The 18044-nt window shown below is 47.4% G+C and overlaps 1 protein-coding gene across 2 annotated transcripts in view; it reads left to right on the top strand.

Annotated features, from left to right (window-relative positions):
* Nucleotides 1-18044, top strand: part of LOC139687396 (integrin alpha-PS2-like) — a 391921-nt gene that overhangs the window by 313519 nt on the left and 60358 nt on the right. For both annotated transcript variants that reach the window (XM_071584525.1, XM_071584524.1), the window contains exon 4: nucleotides 6626-6746. In XM_071584525.1, coding sequence (XP_071440626.1) covers nucleotides 6626-6746 — 121 coding nt within the window. The remainder of the gene's footprint in view (nucleotides 1-6625; nucleotides 6747-18044) is intronic.

Below are 18044 nucleotides of genomic sequence, written 5' to 3'. Positions count from 1 at the left end.
TTTTTTCATTCTAAGTAATTCGTCATTATATTAGCTAAACGTTACACTATTGTTCTTCTTGCAATTGGCAGCTCGTCTCGCCTGGGTAGAAATGTATTTTGCGCTTATATATCGTAGTTATGTGGCATTTTTAAGCGTCATCTCAATTATTTGGAACATTTTGCATTTATATTGGTAACTTAACATTTAAGCAAAGGGTAACATTGATTTTGCATGCCCTAGTAAAGGCTGATAGGATACCACGTAGATGTCCATTCTTTTTATTTTATAAAATGCAATGCAGCGTCGAATGCTGACATATTTTCGCCTCCCCTAGTCGCCAACGTCATTTCGGCGATTTTTCCTTTTGACCTTATGTAGAACAATGTGATTATTCACGATAGTATAAAAGGAATCCCTCTTCAAAAAATAAAATAAAGGGACCACCAATGGCGTCGCGCCAGCCTCCGACGAGGCTGAAACGACCCCCAGCGTCACGTCGTGGAAATGACGGGTGATCAAGGGACAACGGTCACTTTTGTGTATCGGCAGGCGATTAGGTTTGTTGCCCTACGACGTCAACAGGGGCGATTTATTTTGGATGTCCAGAGGCTCGGGGAGGCGTGGTGGCCTCATTGGATGGAGCGCCGGGGTTTTCTCACCTGATGGACCGGGTTCAAAATCTCTGATCTCACCTAGAGTTTAGCCCAAGCTGATGGCGAGGAATGGTAAACAAAAACTCGAAAAATATTTTTAAGGGAGACACCCCACAGCGTAAGCCTGAGACAAGTGTCCTATTATCTGATAACGATTTTTCGGAATACAAATACACTATCGCCGAGGAAACTGCGGTAGTGACAGGGAATAAGGAACTGCCTCTTCTATCGTTACTCTGTGAATCAATCATCAGGATTTCGCTCGCATGGTGTCGTTGACTCCCAGCAAACGGGGTGAACTTTACTCAGTGTTGAAGGAAGCCGACCTGCTAGTTCATTGCTGTGGTGGCATTGCATCCGGGCTCTCTCAAATACTCCCTTTAAGTTTATCGGCTTACCCGGATTGGCACATAATAAAGTTTTAATGCAGCGAAGCCCATCTCGTCTGTAGTTATGCGGGCGACGCGGTACCCTAATTCCAATCTTCACTCATCTCCGGCTGCTGCTACGCGACAACTAACCCTTATCCTATTACATTGTTCTTACGGTACTTTCGCTGTTTATTCTTGTTCCTCGTTGTTCCTTGAGTCGATTTTCTGTAGATATGGCCTCCATTGGTGCAGGCCCCATACTGGGCCATTTCGAATATATAGGGAGGCAATCGTAAAATGCTATTGTAACCCAACCACTTATATGATATAAAAACTCTTGCCGGTGAAACTCCCATCATATGAGGAAGACAAATGATAAGGTTATGTTAATATTAAATTTTAATTTGACGTCGAAGTTTCTACAAGGTTTGTAGAAAAAGTATATGTAACAGTGTTTCTCGATGTGTTCGTGAAGTGGTGAATTCAGATGTGCGCATGATCGGAGATTGTATATTGGCATTGATGAGACAACGTGCACACTGAAAATTTGATACGAAAGATCTGCATTGAATTCGTCCCAAAGGTCTTTGGGGGAACGACTAAGAGCAAGGTCGAGTTTCTGCCTGCTTGCAAAGACCTTCAGCAAACAGCATCGCGACGATTTCCCAATCCCGACTTACGGTACCGACTTGGCAGCAGCCGGCTATTCCCTATTCCTATAAAATTGAAATCTTCCCACAATCAAGTGCAAAGTACCGTCAGAGAACCTTGCACGCGTAGCACCCTTGAGGACCTTCTGGAGTACACCTACTAGGGAGCCTTCGAGTCGTGGAAAAGCTGCTCTCGCAAAAGTGTGCCGACGCTCGAAGGGATGTACTTTGAAGAATTTTGAGGCATTGTAGCAAATTCTGAAAAAATCTATTGTTCCGAAAAATTTCCCGATACTTTTTAAGCAAACAATGTACGTTCTTGCCGCCCAGCCCATAATTGGCGAAATATATGAATAGGCGCATTTATTGATGAGAGTGAGTATTGGTGGGGAGGGAGTGTGTGAAAATCCCGAGATTCGGTTTCCTTTAAGAAGTGGCCATCCATCGTGCGTAGTGGTGCGAGGGGCAACCAAGTCCCCGGCGATCAGCCGCAGACGCCCTCCGCATCCATTCACGCGGCAATAAGTTAAGGCGCGCGTCCATTGTTCGGAGGGGCATCGGCGACCGTGTCCGTCCGCGTGAGGCGGGCGAGGGTGGCCGGGAGGAGTGGGGCGCATGGCGGGAGGAGTGGGGGTGGCGATGCGGTAGTCGTGTGTTCGCTTGCTTTTATATCGGGAGGGGATCACTAATTTATGTCCGCTGGGAGCCGATGGACACCTAATGGACGCCCGAGACCGTCCTTCGAGGCGCCTCTCTCTCTCTCCCGGTCGAGTGTGTGTGTGGGAAGGGGGCGGAGGCCATTGAGAGCGCCGTCGCACGCCGCGTCCCCCTGCTGGAATGCGCGCCCCTTTGTCGGCGGCGAGAGCGGGGAAGGGGGGGAAGGAATTTCCGTCCCCATGCGAGGTCACCCTGCCATGGCCCGCTGACGCCGCACACGGAGTCGTTCCACCCCCCCCCTCGCGCCCCCCGCCCCTCCCCCTCCACCATGGGCCGACCCCCCCCGGATGGGCGATATGCATCGATGATTCCGTGCGATATCGATAAATTTCGTTCGTTAATCATTTGTGTCGAATATTGTAATGTTTACCCATTATCAAAAACTTAGCGTCTATATTCGATTTGGAACTCGAGTATTTAAATAAATATATACACATAACTCCATAAACACAGTAATCAACCCGAAGGTCGGTTTGGTGGGTGACGGTTGAGTTCACCCAGTACCCAAGCCCTATACGGCGTGTGAAAATTCACAGATCAGGGTAGGGGGGCCAATTCCTTTCCCTGTGCCGGTTATGGTTTCCCAGGAAGATCTGGTACCCGAAAAATCATATAGCTTGGGTGGAGCTGCTGGTACCCAGAGTGGCTTGCCCGGGAATCGAACCCGGCCCCTCCAACGCTCTACCCCTGGACTACTGCGACCCACGCATTTACATGTATACAGGTATATATGTATATATGTGTGTATGTGTGTGTGTGTGTATATATATACACACACACGAGGGTCATCCGGAAAGTAGTACCCGTTCGTGCCGCATGAAGTGCTGACGACGCGAGTAGCCGCTGGACGAGGTCAGATAGCTTCAGTGGCTTGTCTGCCTTCTCTGAGCCAAGTTGCGTGACGCTAGCATTGCCTGTGTTGTTTCTGTGATTGTTTACAATGTTTAAAAAAATTGAGAACGCCGCCAGTTGTGAAGTGAGGGCAGTGATTAAATTCCTCAATGCAAGAAACGTTCGCCCATGTGATATTCATCGCCAATTAAAGGAGGTGTATGGAGACAATGTAATGGGCGAGTCGTCTGTTCGGCGGTGGTGTCGCAACTTCAACATGGGGAGGGGGAACACACACGACGATGAGCGTTCGGAGAGACCGTCTGTCATTACAGACCAACTGGTGAGCTCAGTTGACGAATTCGTGAGGAACGATCGGCGCGTCACAATTGATGACATCTGTGAGCATTTTCCCAATGTTTCTCGAACAATTGTTCATGAAATTGTTAAACACCATCTGCATTATGCAAAAATTTGTGCAAGATGGGTCCCTCGCGTATCTCAATGAGCTGGCGGCGAAGGACTATGCAGCAGGAATACAGAAACTTGTCACACGTTATGACAAATGCCTTAATTTGCTTGGAGATTATGTTGAGAAGTAGTTTAAAGTATCCTCTTTCAAATAAAATTTTTTATGTTTGTTAATATTTACTTTTGTACTTTTTGATTTGAATTCAATCTCCCTCCAGCATGTACATATGCAAATATGCACGTTATTCGAAAGATTTAAAAAGGTATTTTTCCCCTGTTTTCCTTTCCTGTATCCTTCATTATCGGCATCGAGCTTGAGCGGTCAGGCCGTAGATGCGTTCAAGGGAAACAGATGAAGCACTCGGTTCGGAATGAAACCATCGCCACTCTACCGGTGGCGTGCCGAGTGTAAGGGAAGAAAGAGTGGTTGGTTTGGCGCCGGAGTGGGCTAAAGTTAAACATTAAAATTTTATGAAATAATATGTACATATATGTATCATCCATTGTAAACCCTAAAATATACCACTTAAGGGGAAAAATCCACCCTCTATGTGGCTATATACCGCTGTATTTCGCCACTTCTAATTGTGTTTGCACTCATATATAATGTGTATTAATAAATAAATATAGTTTGGGATTATAATTACCCGATGAGTAATGGGTGCGTGATGTAGCCGTTAAAAGCTATCCCTCTTGTGCAATTGTACCTATAACCAACGGAATGTTCAAAAGAAAACTACGTACACGTAAAATATTGGCACACGATTTGATGTGATATTGTGTAAACAACATTGATCCAATATGTCAAAATATCATATCGAGTCTTGCCATGTATCGGTTATAGCATATCGATAAAATGGATTCAATGGCCAGTTATGCGCTAAGTTTGGGTCAGGGGGAGCGCGCCGTTTCCCCTCTATACTTTTCATCTCTTCTAAGAAAGTACCTACAGGTATAAGCCCTAGCGCACATTCTCCTATTGTTGGGCAGTGAAATGTGTCGATATTTCGACCCATGCTGGTTTATTTTCATATCGAACAAGTTGCTACGGTTGATCTTAGGGTCCAAATGCATCAGTGGGTTATTATTTTCATTGATAGGTAATAAAGGCTATATTGACGACTTCAGTGGCTCCCGAACCATCCTTAATGAAAATCTATTCACATTTTCACACTAACCTATTTTTCCGCAGTGGAGTCTTTATTTCATTTACTGATTTTTAATTTCATATTTTCCTATAATCACTATGAACATTTATTTGCTCTTTCTTGCAGAGATTGTTTACGCTTTAATGTACTTTACGAGGGTGAGGGGGAAGAAGAGAGTATCTAGTTTCAATCCTGCCTTAATAAATGGCTCTTATGGCTATTATTTATTGACATTCATGCTACTAAGTCCACATTTTTTCTAGTGATTCGTGGTTCTGTTGAGGTACTGAAATGCGGAATAGGAATCTAATTTATTTTTTTATTGAAATGAAGTAGAAAAAGTCAAACAATTAGCTTTCGATTTTGTTTCATCGTCTGAAAGCAGGCCACGGAGGCAGTTCGGGAGGGGTGGGGTCAAGGCGTTTGTGTATGTCCGATCAACTGGAAGCGGTGGCATTGTAACTGCAGCTTGGATCTTTGAAGTGATCACCTATCTTGAGACGACGATCCCCCAGATGGGCCAGTACAAGGATAACTTACGTGTCTGTGGATGTGTGGAATATAACGCGGCAGGTGCGGGTAGGTGGGGTGTTTGGGGACGGAGGTGAGGCCCAACTGAAGCTAGCCCTTAGCCTAGCTTCAGTTTGGCCCCACCTGAAGGCTTCTAGCCCGGCCTCTTAAAGGTCTCATTGATCACATTCGGTGGACTGTGCTTAAGTTTGGGTTTTCTTCTTCAAGGCTTTAATTCGTCCTCGGTGATGGCCGGCAACATTCCTTCCGAGGAGAGCTCTTTCCTACCTCCAGTTGAAAGCTAGTCTGTAACGTACGGAATTTCCATTTCTTCAATGCGTATAAGGTTTTCATTCAATGTATCGCTAGCAAATTTTTCCTGACGTGCATTGCGTGAAGTGCTGAATTCAGACCGTCATTTAAATGTGTGCATGTTCGTAGATCGTATTAGCATTGATAAGATGACAATGCACTCACCATTATGTAACTGAAAATATGGTGACGCCTAAGATCTACGGTAAACTCGTCCTCCCGAAGGTCTTGACGGACAATGAAGAGCAGTGTCTGCTTACGAAGATTTTCTGCAACGGCATCATGACGATTCCCCAACCGCCTTACCGTCCCAACTTGGCATCAGTAGACTATTTCCTATTCCTGTAAAAGTTAAATCCGTCATCAATTAAAGGACACCACCACCATGGGATCCTTAGTTCCGTGAAATAGGCTTGCACGGTTGTACCCTAAATGACCCTCCACCTGCCAGGGAGCTTTCGAGTCGTGGAAAAGCCGCTCTGGCAAAAGTGCGTCGACGCTCAAAAGAGGAAGAACTTTGAAGAACTTTGAAGCACTCGAGCAATATTTGAACCAATTTTATTTTATTTCCGAAACATTTTCCGATACTTTTTATTTGAATCATACATTTTAATCATACATTTTAATATAAAGTTGAATTGCATTGCATTGAATGAGCAATAGTGTCTGAAATAAATCTTTGTCCCCAAAATATTTCCCGATACTTTTTATACCAATCATGCATTTTGCTCTCAGTCAATAATATCCCATTCATTGTTAAATATTCACCTGTGCACCCACCCGCGTGCGTGAACGAAATTATCCCTTCTGGTCCCAATGCTCCGTGGCATTTGTCCAGCAGGAAACAACGAAAGACCGGTGACCATGAGTGAGACAACCAGCGATGGGCATGCGCCCAGTTCCGCCCTTGCGTCGTGCTGCGACCGAGGGGTGGCGCTTCGAGATCGGCCGGCCCTAACCACTGTTGTTTCTCTCGACAGGCGTGCGCCCCGCGGTACGTGTGGTTCTCCAACACTGCGCAGCGCCGGGACCCGGTGGGGACGTGCTACGTGGCCAAGAAGGCTATGACGGACTTCTCGGAGTATTCGCCCTGCCGAACCAGTAAGTACCCCTTCCCCGAGCCACGCACCCCTTGACCCCTTCCCCGAGGTCACTTCGCATGGGCGAGCCACTTCGGGATCTCGCGAGTGGTCCCTGAAGGCCACATCTATTGCCTTGATCCTAGTAATTAAGATCTCGCTTTTTTGCCGTAATGGCAAGGATTATATTTTATTAATATCTCGCGCGGGATGAATGGAAAAGCCAATGAGAAAATTCAACATTTATCTAATTAGTGGTTCAAGTCCAGTGCTTCTCCCTCGTTCCTTTTATGATTTTCACAATCGGTAATCTACCAGTTGAGGTAGATTTTTGATGGACGCAGTCTACACCGCAGTAATGCCCTCCCCTCTCCCAACAAAACACGACCCAACATCCTGCTCTCGTACAACAAAGTCCCATCTTCATCTCAGTGTACTTCCTTCCTTCCTTCATGCCATAAATGGAAGAATGGGCCATTAGGTCTCAATTTTGCCCAAATGAAGACCTCTATCTATCTATCTATCGATCTACCTACCTACCGACCAACATCCCTATCCTATTCCAGCCCCTTCGTCGTCGACCTAATATTTTCCTTTTCCTTGGGAGATGGTTGAGGCCGATACTTTGCGGAAATCCATTTGTAAAATACCAGGAAAGAATCAAAGACTACGTTTCCACAGGAGAAAATTGATCACTGTTATCTAGTTTTGCTGCACTGTAGCATAATCTGAACATCACGCTGGACATCTGGACACTTAAGTATCATCTGGACTCGTAGATGGACTCCTACAGTGGACTCGTATAGTGCCCAGATGTAGAATGTGTACAGCTAAGAGAAATTACTGGAGAGTAATAACTTCTTTCCCATGGAAACAGTCTTTGATTATGTTTTGCTGCTTCACATTGTCCCCTCATCACAGTCTTTCAGCATCCCATCGCCAATGAATATGGTTTGCATCCATCTTTCCTGCCTCCTTTGGATATCTCCACACTATCATCTCTCCTTCCAACCACTCCCGTTTTCCTTTCAGTCCGGTTCACCGCCGTAAAAAACCACGTTCCACGCCAAAGTTTCACTGATTTTTTTAGGATAATTACTCGTCGTTGCTGTACCCAGAGCATTGTGATACCTCATCCATTGAGGACGCCATCGAGAAATAGATGGCGGTATTGTAATTTGATGGCGTGTGCCTCCTCTCACGCGTGCCTCGCTGTAGTCCACTTACCCCCTAAGTCTAATTCAACTGGTAATTAGCGTTCATTTTATCGCGTATACGTGTTCACGTCTCATGAATTATATTTTCGTGTATGCACCTACAAAAATTTGTTGTACCATTTTGTTGTATTATAATGCTTGTAATATACCTTTCCACCATAAAAAAAACTTGGGACGATCATAAATATCAGAGATTGAAGAAGAAATCGAGGCGTTTGAAAGAGCCGGAGACGCCGATCTGAAAGACGCCTCGGAAATTCCGAGATTCGACGAGAAGGACGTCAAAGAGGCAATACGTCGCCTCCGCACGAGGAAGGCCCCCGGAAGCGACAACATTCCCAATGTGGTCATTCGGGAGCTTCCAAAGGCGGCGGTGAGGTACCTGACAACGCTCCTAAATGGCTGTGTCAGGATTTTCTACTTCCCGACCACTTGGAGAAGAGCGAGAATCGTCTGCCTGCCGAAGTCGCAGAAATTGGAGGTTGGTCCCGGAAAATTCCGGCCTATCTCCTTGCTCGACGGCTTCGGTAAGATATTCGAGCGACTGCTGCAACGGCCGCTGACTGATTTCGTCCGGGAGAATGACATCCTCCCGGAGGAGCAGTTTGGTTTCCGTGCCCAGCATTCCACAGTCCATCAGCTGGTGCGAACGGCGGATTTCATCACGGACAGCTTCAACAGGAATAGGGCGGTTGCTGGGGCCTTCTTCGACGTCAGTAAGGCGTTCGATCGCGTCTGGCATCCGGCTCTCTTGTTGAAGATGAGACGACTCCATTTCCCACCTTGGATTGTTCGGATGGTTCACTCCTATTTGAGAGACAGGACATTCACCGTGCAATGGCTCGGGGCGAATTCAGGGGAGCGTCGGATCTCCACCGGCGTGCCCCAGGGATCAGTCCTCGGACCACTGCTTTACAATATCTACTCCCACGACATTCCAACTCCACGTGGGAACCTCGAGATCCTGTCTCTCTCTCTGCCGACGATACGGCCCTCCTGTGCTGTTCCTGGCAGAAGGTGACCGCGGTACGAAGACTGCAGAGCGCTGTGGCGGATCTCCTAGAATGGTACCGCCGATGGCGCTTTGCTGTTAACGCACAGAAGACGAAGGCGATATCTTCCATCCGGGCAATGGTCGGCCGCCAGGAGTGAACCTAACTGTGAATGGAGTCGCCCTACCGTGGGAATCCGAAGTTACCTACCTCGGAGTGCTGATGGACCGGAAACTCCTTTGGAACGCCCAAGCGCTTCGTGTACGCTGAAAGGCATTCGCGGCGCTTAGTCGGCTCCGGCCGATTATCCGCCCGCCGGTCCTGAGTATGGACACGAAGCGTAGACTGTACCAAGCGTGCGTGCTGCCTGTCATCACGTACGCTGCTCCGGTATGGTCAGGAGTGTCGCGAACGAGTCTCGCTCAAATTCAGGTGGTGCAGAATTCTGCTCTTCGTGACATCATGGCACGCGGTCGCTACGCCCGCGTTTCCGAGATGCACGAGGACGGAAAGCTGGAAACCCTGGACGTCCTTCTGCCTAGAATATCTGGAAAATTCTTCAGAAAAGCGGCAGAAGCGGAAGTAAAAGTAATTCGCCGGGTTGGCGACATAAGGGTCTGGCCATGGGACCGCTACAAGCGCCCCATAGCATCCCAAGACGAGCAAGACACCCTTCCGGCAAAGAAGAAGCCAAGGCTGCTCTGAGCGGGAATAAATCAAACGACTGACAACGCAGAAGAATTCTTCCCGCCTTAGTAGCCTTGGAGGCTGGAAAGGCGCAGTGTAAGGGCTACGCAAGAGCCCTTGCAAGAAACTGCTATATATAAATATCAAACGATAACTGATAATGAATATGTGCGCTTTAGATCAACATCTCAAAATAGAATGACGCATTACAAATAGAAGAAGAAAATCTGATTATTTTCGCCGTTTATGTTTTGAAGGAACATGCATTAAAATAACGGAGACGAAAATTCTTCCAATGTTCTACTTAATCTAAGTGGAAATTCGCTAGAGTTTTCGTATCTGTTCTTGTTGAACTCTTCCACAATATCACAGCTAAATCCGTAATTTATATGTATCAAAATGTTATGCAAAACATACTCACCGATTCTATCCATGTATTCATGAACACGTTCGTTGTTTTATGCATTATCTTTTCTCAAGAGGGACCAAACAGAATATTTGAAAGAGAACGCCGGAACAGTAAACTTGTTGCAATGGTTCCGCTCTACAAGGTCTGTTCCCAAAAGTAGTGGGACTTATTGTTTCCCGGATGAACGGACGGGCGGCGGTTTCTCTGGCTGGGTTCGAGGGAGGGGAGTCTCCGGAAAGGCTGAAGGCCGGTGGCTGTTGGCTCCCAGCCTTTTGCGGACGGGCGGATTGTGCGTTTGCGTAACTTCTATAACGTGTCTTCATTGCGCTCCGTCATGAACCTTTTATTTGTACGGCGCCATCAAATTTTGCTTGAAATTGGGCAAAATCGCGAAAGGGGCTCATGGTGTACTCAAGGCAGCTTATAATGGTAACGCCATGGGTAGATCGGGTGTTTATGAGTGGCACAAGTTGTTTCGGGAAGACAGAGAAGATGTTGAAGACGCCATACGTTCAGGACGCCCTTCGGCCAGAAAAAGTGGCGATAATCTTGCGAGGGTGACGGCTTTGTTGGACAGGGATCGCAGATTAAGTGCTCGCATGGTTTCTGAGGAACTTGGCATCCCTAAAAGTAATGTACATCGACATTTGTGCATGGGCATGAGAAAGGTGAGTGCGCCAAGTTGGTGCCGCGAGTGCTCTCTGACTAAGAGCAAAAGGAAACTCGCACGCGGATCTGTCGAGAGCTTCTCCACCACGTGAGTGAGGATTCAATATTTTTGACAATGTCCCACCGCACTTCTTCCTCTTTCCCTGCCCCAAATATGTGCTGAAAGGACGTTACCACAACTCGGTGAAAGCGTTACAACAAGCCGTAACGAGGGAGCATTGCATCATCGTGGGCGCCGCCTTCCAGGAGGCGTGGAAAACCCGCTGGCAGCGGTGCTGCCATCACTTGAGTGCCCCCACACGCGTGCCGCACGCTCCAAGTCTCGATCGGAGAGTGAAATTGAATCGGGGGGCGTCCTTTTTCCGATCGGACAATCATCGGCGGTACTTGTCGCGACGCGCGTGAATCGTAATATCGTGAATGCTTGACTCGCTTGTTGCTGTTTCTCGCAAACGGTTTTTTTGCCTTTTTTACGTTGGGCCAAACACGTGAGTGGAGAACTCGAGAATACGTTCTCGCACGTGATCGGGTACCTTGAGAACTTCGACTTGTGTAAAAGATTTACGTCACTTTGGCGTTAGGTTTTGTTGCGCTCACAAAGGCGAAATGTGAAACACCGCACGTACCCGACTCCGAACTCGTGAATGGCGTATCTGTCTTTTAGTTCTTAGGATTAGGTTTAGCCGCGAGTTGTATATCATCCCTCCCTCCCACACCCCTTTCCCCCCGTGGACACGGCCTTCCCCCCCCCCCCCGTCCTCCCCCCCCCCTGCTGCTCGACCGCTTGATTTGGGGTGACGGGAGAAGCGAAGAACAAAAAACAATCGCCTTGTTCCCTCCTGGCTGGGAAGGGACACCCACACCCCATATTTGGCGCAACATATTCGCGTCCCGTCCGATCCCTTTCCTTGGATCCCACTTTCGGCGGACCCCCCGCCATCCCCCCCTCTCCCCTCGTCATGATCCCCCCCCGGCCCTATCCGAGCGAATGCAACGATTCGCTCGTCTTAAATGGACTTACAACGTGTGCTTCCAGGTGCTTCGCAAGCTGCGAAAATAGCAATTGAATATGTACGCATGTATCCTTTTCATTCCATACTTCGATGCAATGTTAATTTAAATCATTATCAAAAGTATCAGCTTAAAGTATTAAAGATTTAGCGCAGCCTCAATGGTTGAATTTCAGTAAGAAACCTGTCTTACGGACTGCATTGCTCACTCGGTAGAACTTTATACTCTATTATAGGAAATGTAAAGAAAAAATGCAGTTGTAATGGTATAGTATGGAGTATAAGGACACGTGAAATAAAAAGGACATTGAGATAGTGAGTACGCAACTAGAGTAATCGGTGTGAGAGTTCAATGCAAAGGTTTTAAAAGATATATAAATAGGTCTGCAAGCATTCTGTTTAATACCAGGGCTGTCTGGAAAGTAGCCTCCGTTATGCTATAAAAAGCACACACGATTAGATGCAGGAAATTTATTTTTTTCATCTCAAAACTACATATTATACGCTATATTTAAACATACTCGCCAAACATTTTTAAGCATTTGTCATATCTATGAACACGTTTACGAATTCCTTCAGCATAAAATTCTGCCGCCCAAGATCACAGCCTATCGATGACGGCATCTCTTGAAGTTCCTCGACGAGACGAGCACAGCACATGTTTAGTAGCCTGAATTTTCAGTCTTCTTTCTATACAACAGAGTCGTAGAAATCTGTGTAAAAACTTTCTAAAGAAATCAGATATCTAAGACGCCAATTTTCACGAACTTTTGCATCAATATTCTGACACAGTTGATTATGTTCACCACAGACGGGGGCGTCCACGTCTGTCATCATCGCCATGGGCATTCGTCCGTTCACTCTCAAACGAACCACATCGATGACGTCCTCGACTCTTGTTACTCATCACATTTGGTCCATACAGAGCACGAATTTCCCAATCATGAATTTCAGCAGCTATAAAGTTCTTTTTATCACTAAAAACCTTATCACTTAATGAACTTCTCATTTGGCGGGAATTTCAATTGTCATGTTCGCTTTGACTCGCTTTTGTATTAACAAACGACAAGCGGTGCGACCTTCCAACCACTGCAGATCAAGGCGTATACTGACCTACTGTGTGTGTCCGTCAGTACATGAGACATTCGGCTCCCTCTCCCACTAATTCTCACGCTACTCCACGAAAACGGAGGATACTTTCTGGACAGCCCTCGCATAGTTGTTGCTTAGCAGCGCGTCTATATTCTAGTGAGAACCCAACATTTTCTTCAATTAGCAAAATCCCTCTGCCTTCTCCGTCCTGTTGAAAGTATCTGGTAAACCATTTAAAAAATTTCCGGAAGCCTCGTGTGCGGTAAGAATCCTTAATGCATTGAAATATCAGATTTAAGTGACAAGGTATTGTCATTTCTAGGTGTGTTGCCAGCGCAAATGGCCGGAAGGGGGGGGGCCTTGGCTGAGAGCCCTCCACCCCCACCTGACTACTAATCAGCCATTTGGGAGCTTACCCTGATGTCGACGGGGATTCAAATGTGGGGGAGCGTTGAACGGGGACGGTCGGGATCCAAAGGGGACGAAAAGAAAGCGGAATTCGCCCAATTTGGCCTGCCCCACTAACTCCCTGAGTGCTCTTTTAATTTTTCCATATCCATTGTCCACCATTAAATTCCCCACCCACGCCATTAGTCCAACAAGTGTCGTCGCCTCCTCAGATATTCAGTATCTACACCTGCATAATACCCCGCAAGGGCGTGTGGCGGGGGGTGTTAGGTCACCACCCGAAACTATCTGCCGATCTACTGTTTGGTATCTCACTTCCATTGTATTTATTAGTCTTTTTGTTTTTAATTTTTTCCAAGTCTATTTGTTTTTTGTGCAATAAATGTAACCATTTCTGGTCCGTTGTACATATATTTGACAAAGAAAGGAATTGATAGTGCGTGTATTAGATGCGCAGGCGTCGTCTGTTGGAGAGTTCTAATGGTGCTGCTCCCCGAGTGGTTTCGTTTCGTGCATGTCGGGCGAGAGGAGGAGTGGAGTGGGGGTGGGGGGCCACTTGCCCCCCTCTGCTCCTCTAGGGGGGAGGGGCAAGTGGCCGTCGCCATTCTCGCTGCCGGCGCGAATGTTTTATTTTTCGCGGTCAGTCACCTTGAAATGAATCAAAGCCGGGGTTGTCTGTGGACTAGGGGGATTGACAGAGGCCCTCACCCTGGAAGCGACGACAGTCCATGGAGAACCCGCGGCTACCACCAAACAATTTTATTGGAATTTCATGGCATGGATATCGTCATCATGAGTCTCGGGAGCAATGTTTTCCTGACGTGACTGTACGTCGCACCGTGCTCGCATTGTGGAGGCTCGGTGGTGGGTGTCTGAGCTTTAAAATGCGCCAATCGCCTGCGAGCGTTCGTTCAGGCTTGATCGTGTTGTGGACCCCTTTAGAGTGAATCGGTGCAAGTGCTTGACCGATTGAACAGCGGTACGGCATCAAATTTATAGTTGTACCGGGGAAATCGGATACAGAGACGTTGGACATGACTTGCCAAGTGTTCAAGGTTGAAAGCATGTCACAAACTGCAGTTTTTAAGTGGCAAAAGCTCTTCAAAGATAGTCGAGAGTGTGTGGAGGATGAGCCCCGATCCGGACGGCCGTCGACGTCAAGAACCGGCGGAAACGTGCAACGTGTGAATGAAGTGTAGTATTCAGACCGCCGGTTAAGTGTGATCGTATGATTGCAGATCGTTTATATTCGCATTGATGAGACGACAGTGCACACCATTATTATCACTGAACATTTGGCGGTGCGAAAGATCTGCGACTAAAAGAGCTGAGCCGAGTGTGGCTGCAAGCGAAAATCTTCTGAAACGGCATCACGACTATTCCTCAACCCCTTACAGCCCCGACGTGGCACTAGCGGACAGTTTCCTATTCCCATACAAGTGAAATCCTCCCTCCCTCAAAGGACACCACCACCAAGGGGCCCTAAGTGCCGCTTAAGTAACCTTTAAAGGCCTTCCGGAATCCGCCCACCAGGGAGCCTTCGAGTCGTGGAAAAGCCGCTGGCAAAATTGTGTTGACGCTCAAGGGATGTGCTCTTTGAAGAAATCTGAGGTGCTGTAGCAATACCATGTTAAATAAATCTATTTTTCCGATCCTTTCAATGGAAACCTTGCATATCCATGCAGCATTCGTCATATTTCGCTCTTTCCGGTGTGAAGTGGATGCATGGCCACGAAGGGTAGATGCTCGCCCGCACCCTCTCCCCCCTTCCCCGACTTGCATCGCGTGGGCGTGTCGGCCTCGCCCCCCGGTGGAACTCCGTTGCAGACAGAAATGGCTCTCCTTGCAGCCGTGAACCTCTTGAAGGCTATGCGCGCCTTGTGGCCGCTTCTATTTTTGTGAATCTTTGACTTTTCTTCATCGCCCATTCCTGCTGCCTCTTGCGCTACACTCCAAGTCCACTGAATTCTAGTTCGCTCTCTTTTCATCTCTACGCTGCCTTACAAGCCACTGGGAATGGAAGTTTATCCTTTGCGGAGCAAAAATTTGCTTATTTAAATATTTGATTTCAAGACTCTTGACTCATATTTCCGACAAATATTTTAACTAACCCAAAGTTCTTTTATCATGATCATCTGCCTTTCCTGGTCTGGTTGTTTTTGAGTTAAATCTCATTCATTATTTACACTTTCTCCGATAGGTCGCACATATCTGTCGCCTATTCCAAATGGGGTGTCACAAAAGATGCGAAAACATTCCATTTTTTTGGAGGAAAAATCTTGAAAAAAAACATTCTACCTCGGTACCAACCATTTTTGGAAATGTGAATTGTTGATTTCTGTCAGGAACAATGTAAATGTGATTGGTGTGCTTGCGAGGACGCGAAGCACACATCGCGTGTTCAAAGTGTTACTCTCCCACGGCGGTGGTTGCCTTGGCAACGGAGGTTCACCTCCTCGCCATCGGCCGAAGACTTTCCCCTGCCCCGAGGACACGTGTGTGGGTCGCGCATGGGATTGTGCCGCCTCCAAGGGGCTATGGCAGGGGGTGAGTTTTGGGGGGAGGAGAAGGGGCGAAAGGGAAGAGGGTGGCGAGCGGGAGGGGGCATGGAGGAAGGGGTTCTTCGCGACCGCCCCGGAGGCCAAGGGTGACCTGTGGCCGTGAGAGAAGATCAGCGGGCTCGGTCACGGCGCGCAAGGATCGAGTTCTGTTGGTAGTAGTAGTATTTTGGGGAGGCGACCGACAGCTGAGGTCATTTGCGCCATTAGGAATGGTTGGAAAAGGAAGGGTGGAGAGAAACCCGGTGTCGGCATTAGCCTACTCTTGTCGAAATGCGACAAGGGGTCAAACAGTTCAACGTCCCATCTGACGGACGTCGTACTCACTCAAAGTTCTCTGCACAGAGGACCTCACGTAGGGATCGGGATACCACTGAAAAGTATTTGTTGTCCCCAGGATTTGAACCCGGGCCCTCTCGGTGGGGCGCCTGTACATTAGCCACCGCACCAAACGATCCCCCCGAGTTCTGGATCACGTGAGGAACACGAGGGGGTGCCCGAAGTGGCATGGGAAGGACGAAGGGCCCTTGGTTCGGGCCCTCCCCCGCCATGTGGGTGTGATCCTTGGGGTTTATGGGCCGTGCCCGTCCCTTACCGACGGCTCCGGGTGTTAGAGAGGGAAGTGGAAGGGATTTGTGGGCGGCGGTGGACAAACACCAGAGGCACTCGTAACTGGCACCCTGTTGACCCCTCCCCCCCCCGGCGGCCTCTCGCGGTGGGCGGGAGAAAGAGGGAGTGGATGAGCGAAGGGATGCCAAGCGCCCAAATTGGAATGTCCCCGAGGGCCCTTCAAGGGGTTTGCTCGTCTCTCGAGGTTTCATCTAGTCAATTTACACAATACACCGCAAGGATGTGTGGCAGGGGGTGGTAGGTCACCACCCATTTTTAAAATATATTCCGTATATTTCCTCATGCACCTAGCACCCCACGGTGTACCCAAAAAATACGTTGGAAAGGGGGCGACCGAACACCAATCATGCAACATGCCTACACATATTACGAGTATTACAGGGTTAGCAGCCATTCCCATGCCTACACGAAGAGTACAAGAAAAAATCATTTAAAGAGGGCATGCACACATGCAATTCAGACACTTATTACCAGTTAGTATTCTACGCGTTCCGGACGGACAATTCAAAAATACAATAGAATTTATATAAATTCGCCTACCCGGCACAAGGGCACAGGGCGGGGTACCTTAGGACGCCAGACTTGGAGAGTGTTTTATAGTTGGAATTTAATCCTGTACATTCTTATTTTCGACAACAGGTGCCGATCATTCTCTTAGGTGTCCCCCATTTTATTGTTGTCGCGAATAGTGAGCGGGAAAAAAGAATGCTTGAATCTATCAATTTCACAGTCTCTTTTATTTTGTGACGGCCTTGCCCATGTAATTAGGGAGCTTAATTGCATCTCCAATTATTATGTAATCTACCGGTTAAGGTAGGTTTTCGGATGGACATAATTACTAATTGTGACCCCTAGCAAAACACAACATCCTACTCTACATCAGGTCCCTCTTCATCTCTGAGTACTTTCTTCCTCCCTTCATCCCGTCCAACATCCCTATCCTGTTCCTTCCCTTTCCTCGTTTGCCTAACACTTTCCCCTCTATTACAGTCTGCAACATCACATTGCCAGTCAATACCTCCTTCATCCACTTATCCAGCCTCCATAGGATTGCTCCCAACAAACCCCTCTCTTCGCCCACCATACCAAGTACTTCCTCATTTGTTTTCTTGTCGGTCCATTTCACCTTCTCCATTCTTCTCAACACCCACATTTCAAAAGCCTCCAGTCTACGTCTATCCTCCTGCTTCAATGACCAAGTTTCCACGCCGTACATAGCTACGCTCCATATCAAAGTTTTTACGAGTCTTTTCTTAACATCCTTACTCAACGTCCCTGTCATCAACTCCCTCCTCCTTGGAAAAACCTCCTTGCCTAGCGCAATTCTTCTCCTTACGTCCCTACTACTGTTCTAATTGCTCTAGTTTTTGTCTTCCTAATTTAGTGTTTAGCTTAGCCTTTTTCTTTCTAGAAAATCGCATAACCTTTGTTTTATTTATATTGATTATCATCCCATACCTGTCGCACTGGATTTCCAATTCACTCCGCAATGCTTGCAACCCCTTGGCTGACTGACAAACTAAAGCTTGGCCATCAGCAAACCTAACTGATTTTACGTATTCCCCCCCACTTTCAGTCCTACCTCCAGTTCTTCCCATGCCTCTTTAATCATTTCCTCTGTATACAGGTTGACAGCAACGGTGATAAT

Source organism: Hetaerina americana, unplaced genomic scaffold, assembly GCF_022747635.1.
Source record: "Hetaerina americana unplaced genomic scaffold, ioHetAmer1.1.p SCAF_190, whole genome shotgun sequence".
NCBI lineage: Eukaryota > Metazoa > Arthropoda > Insecta > Odonata > Calopterygidae > Hetaerina > Hetaerina americana.
This window is presented reverse-complemented; position numbering and strand designations above follow the sequence as displayed.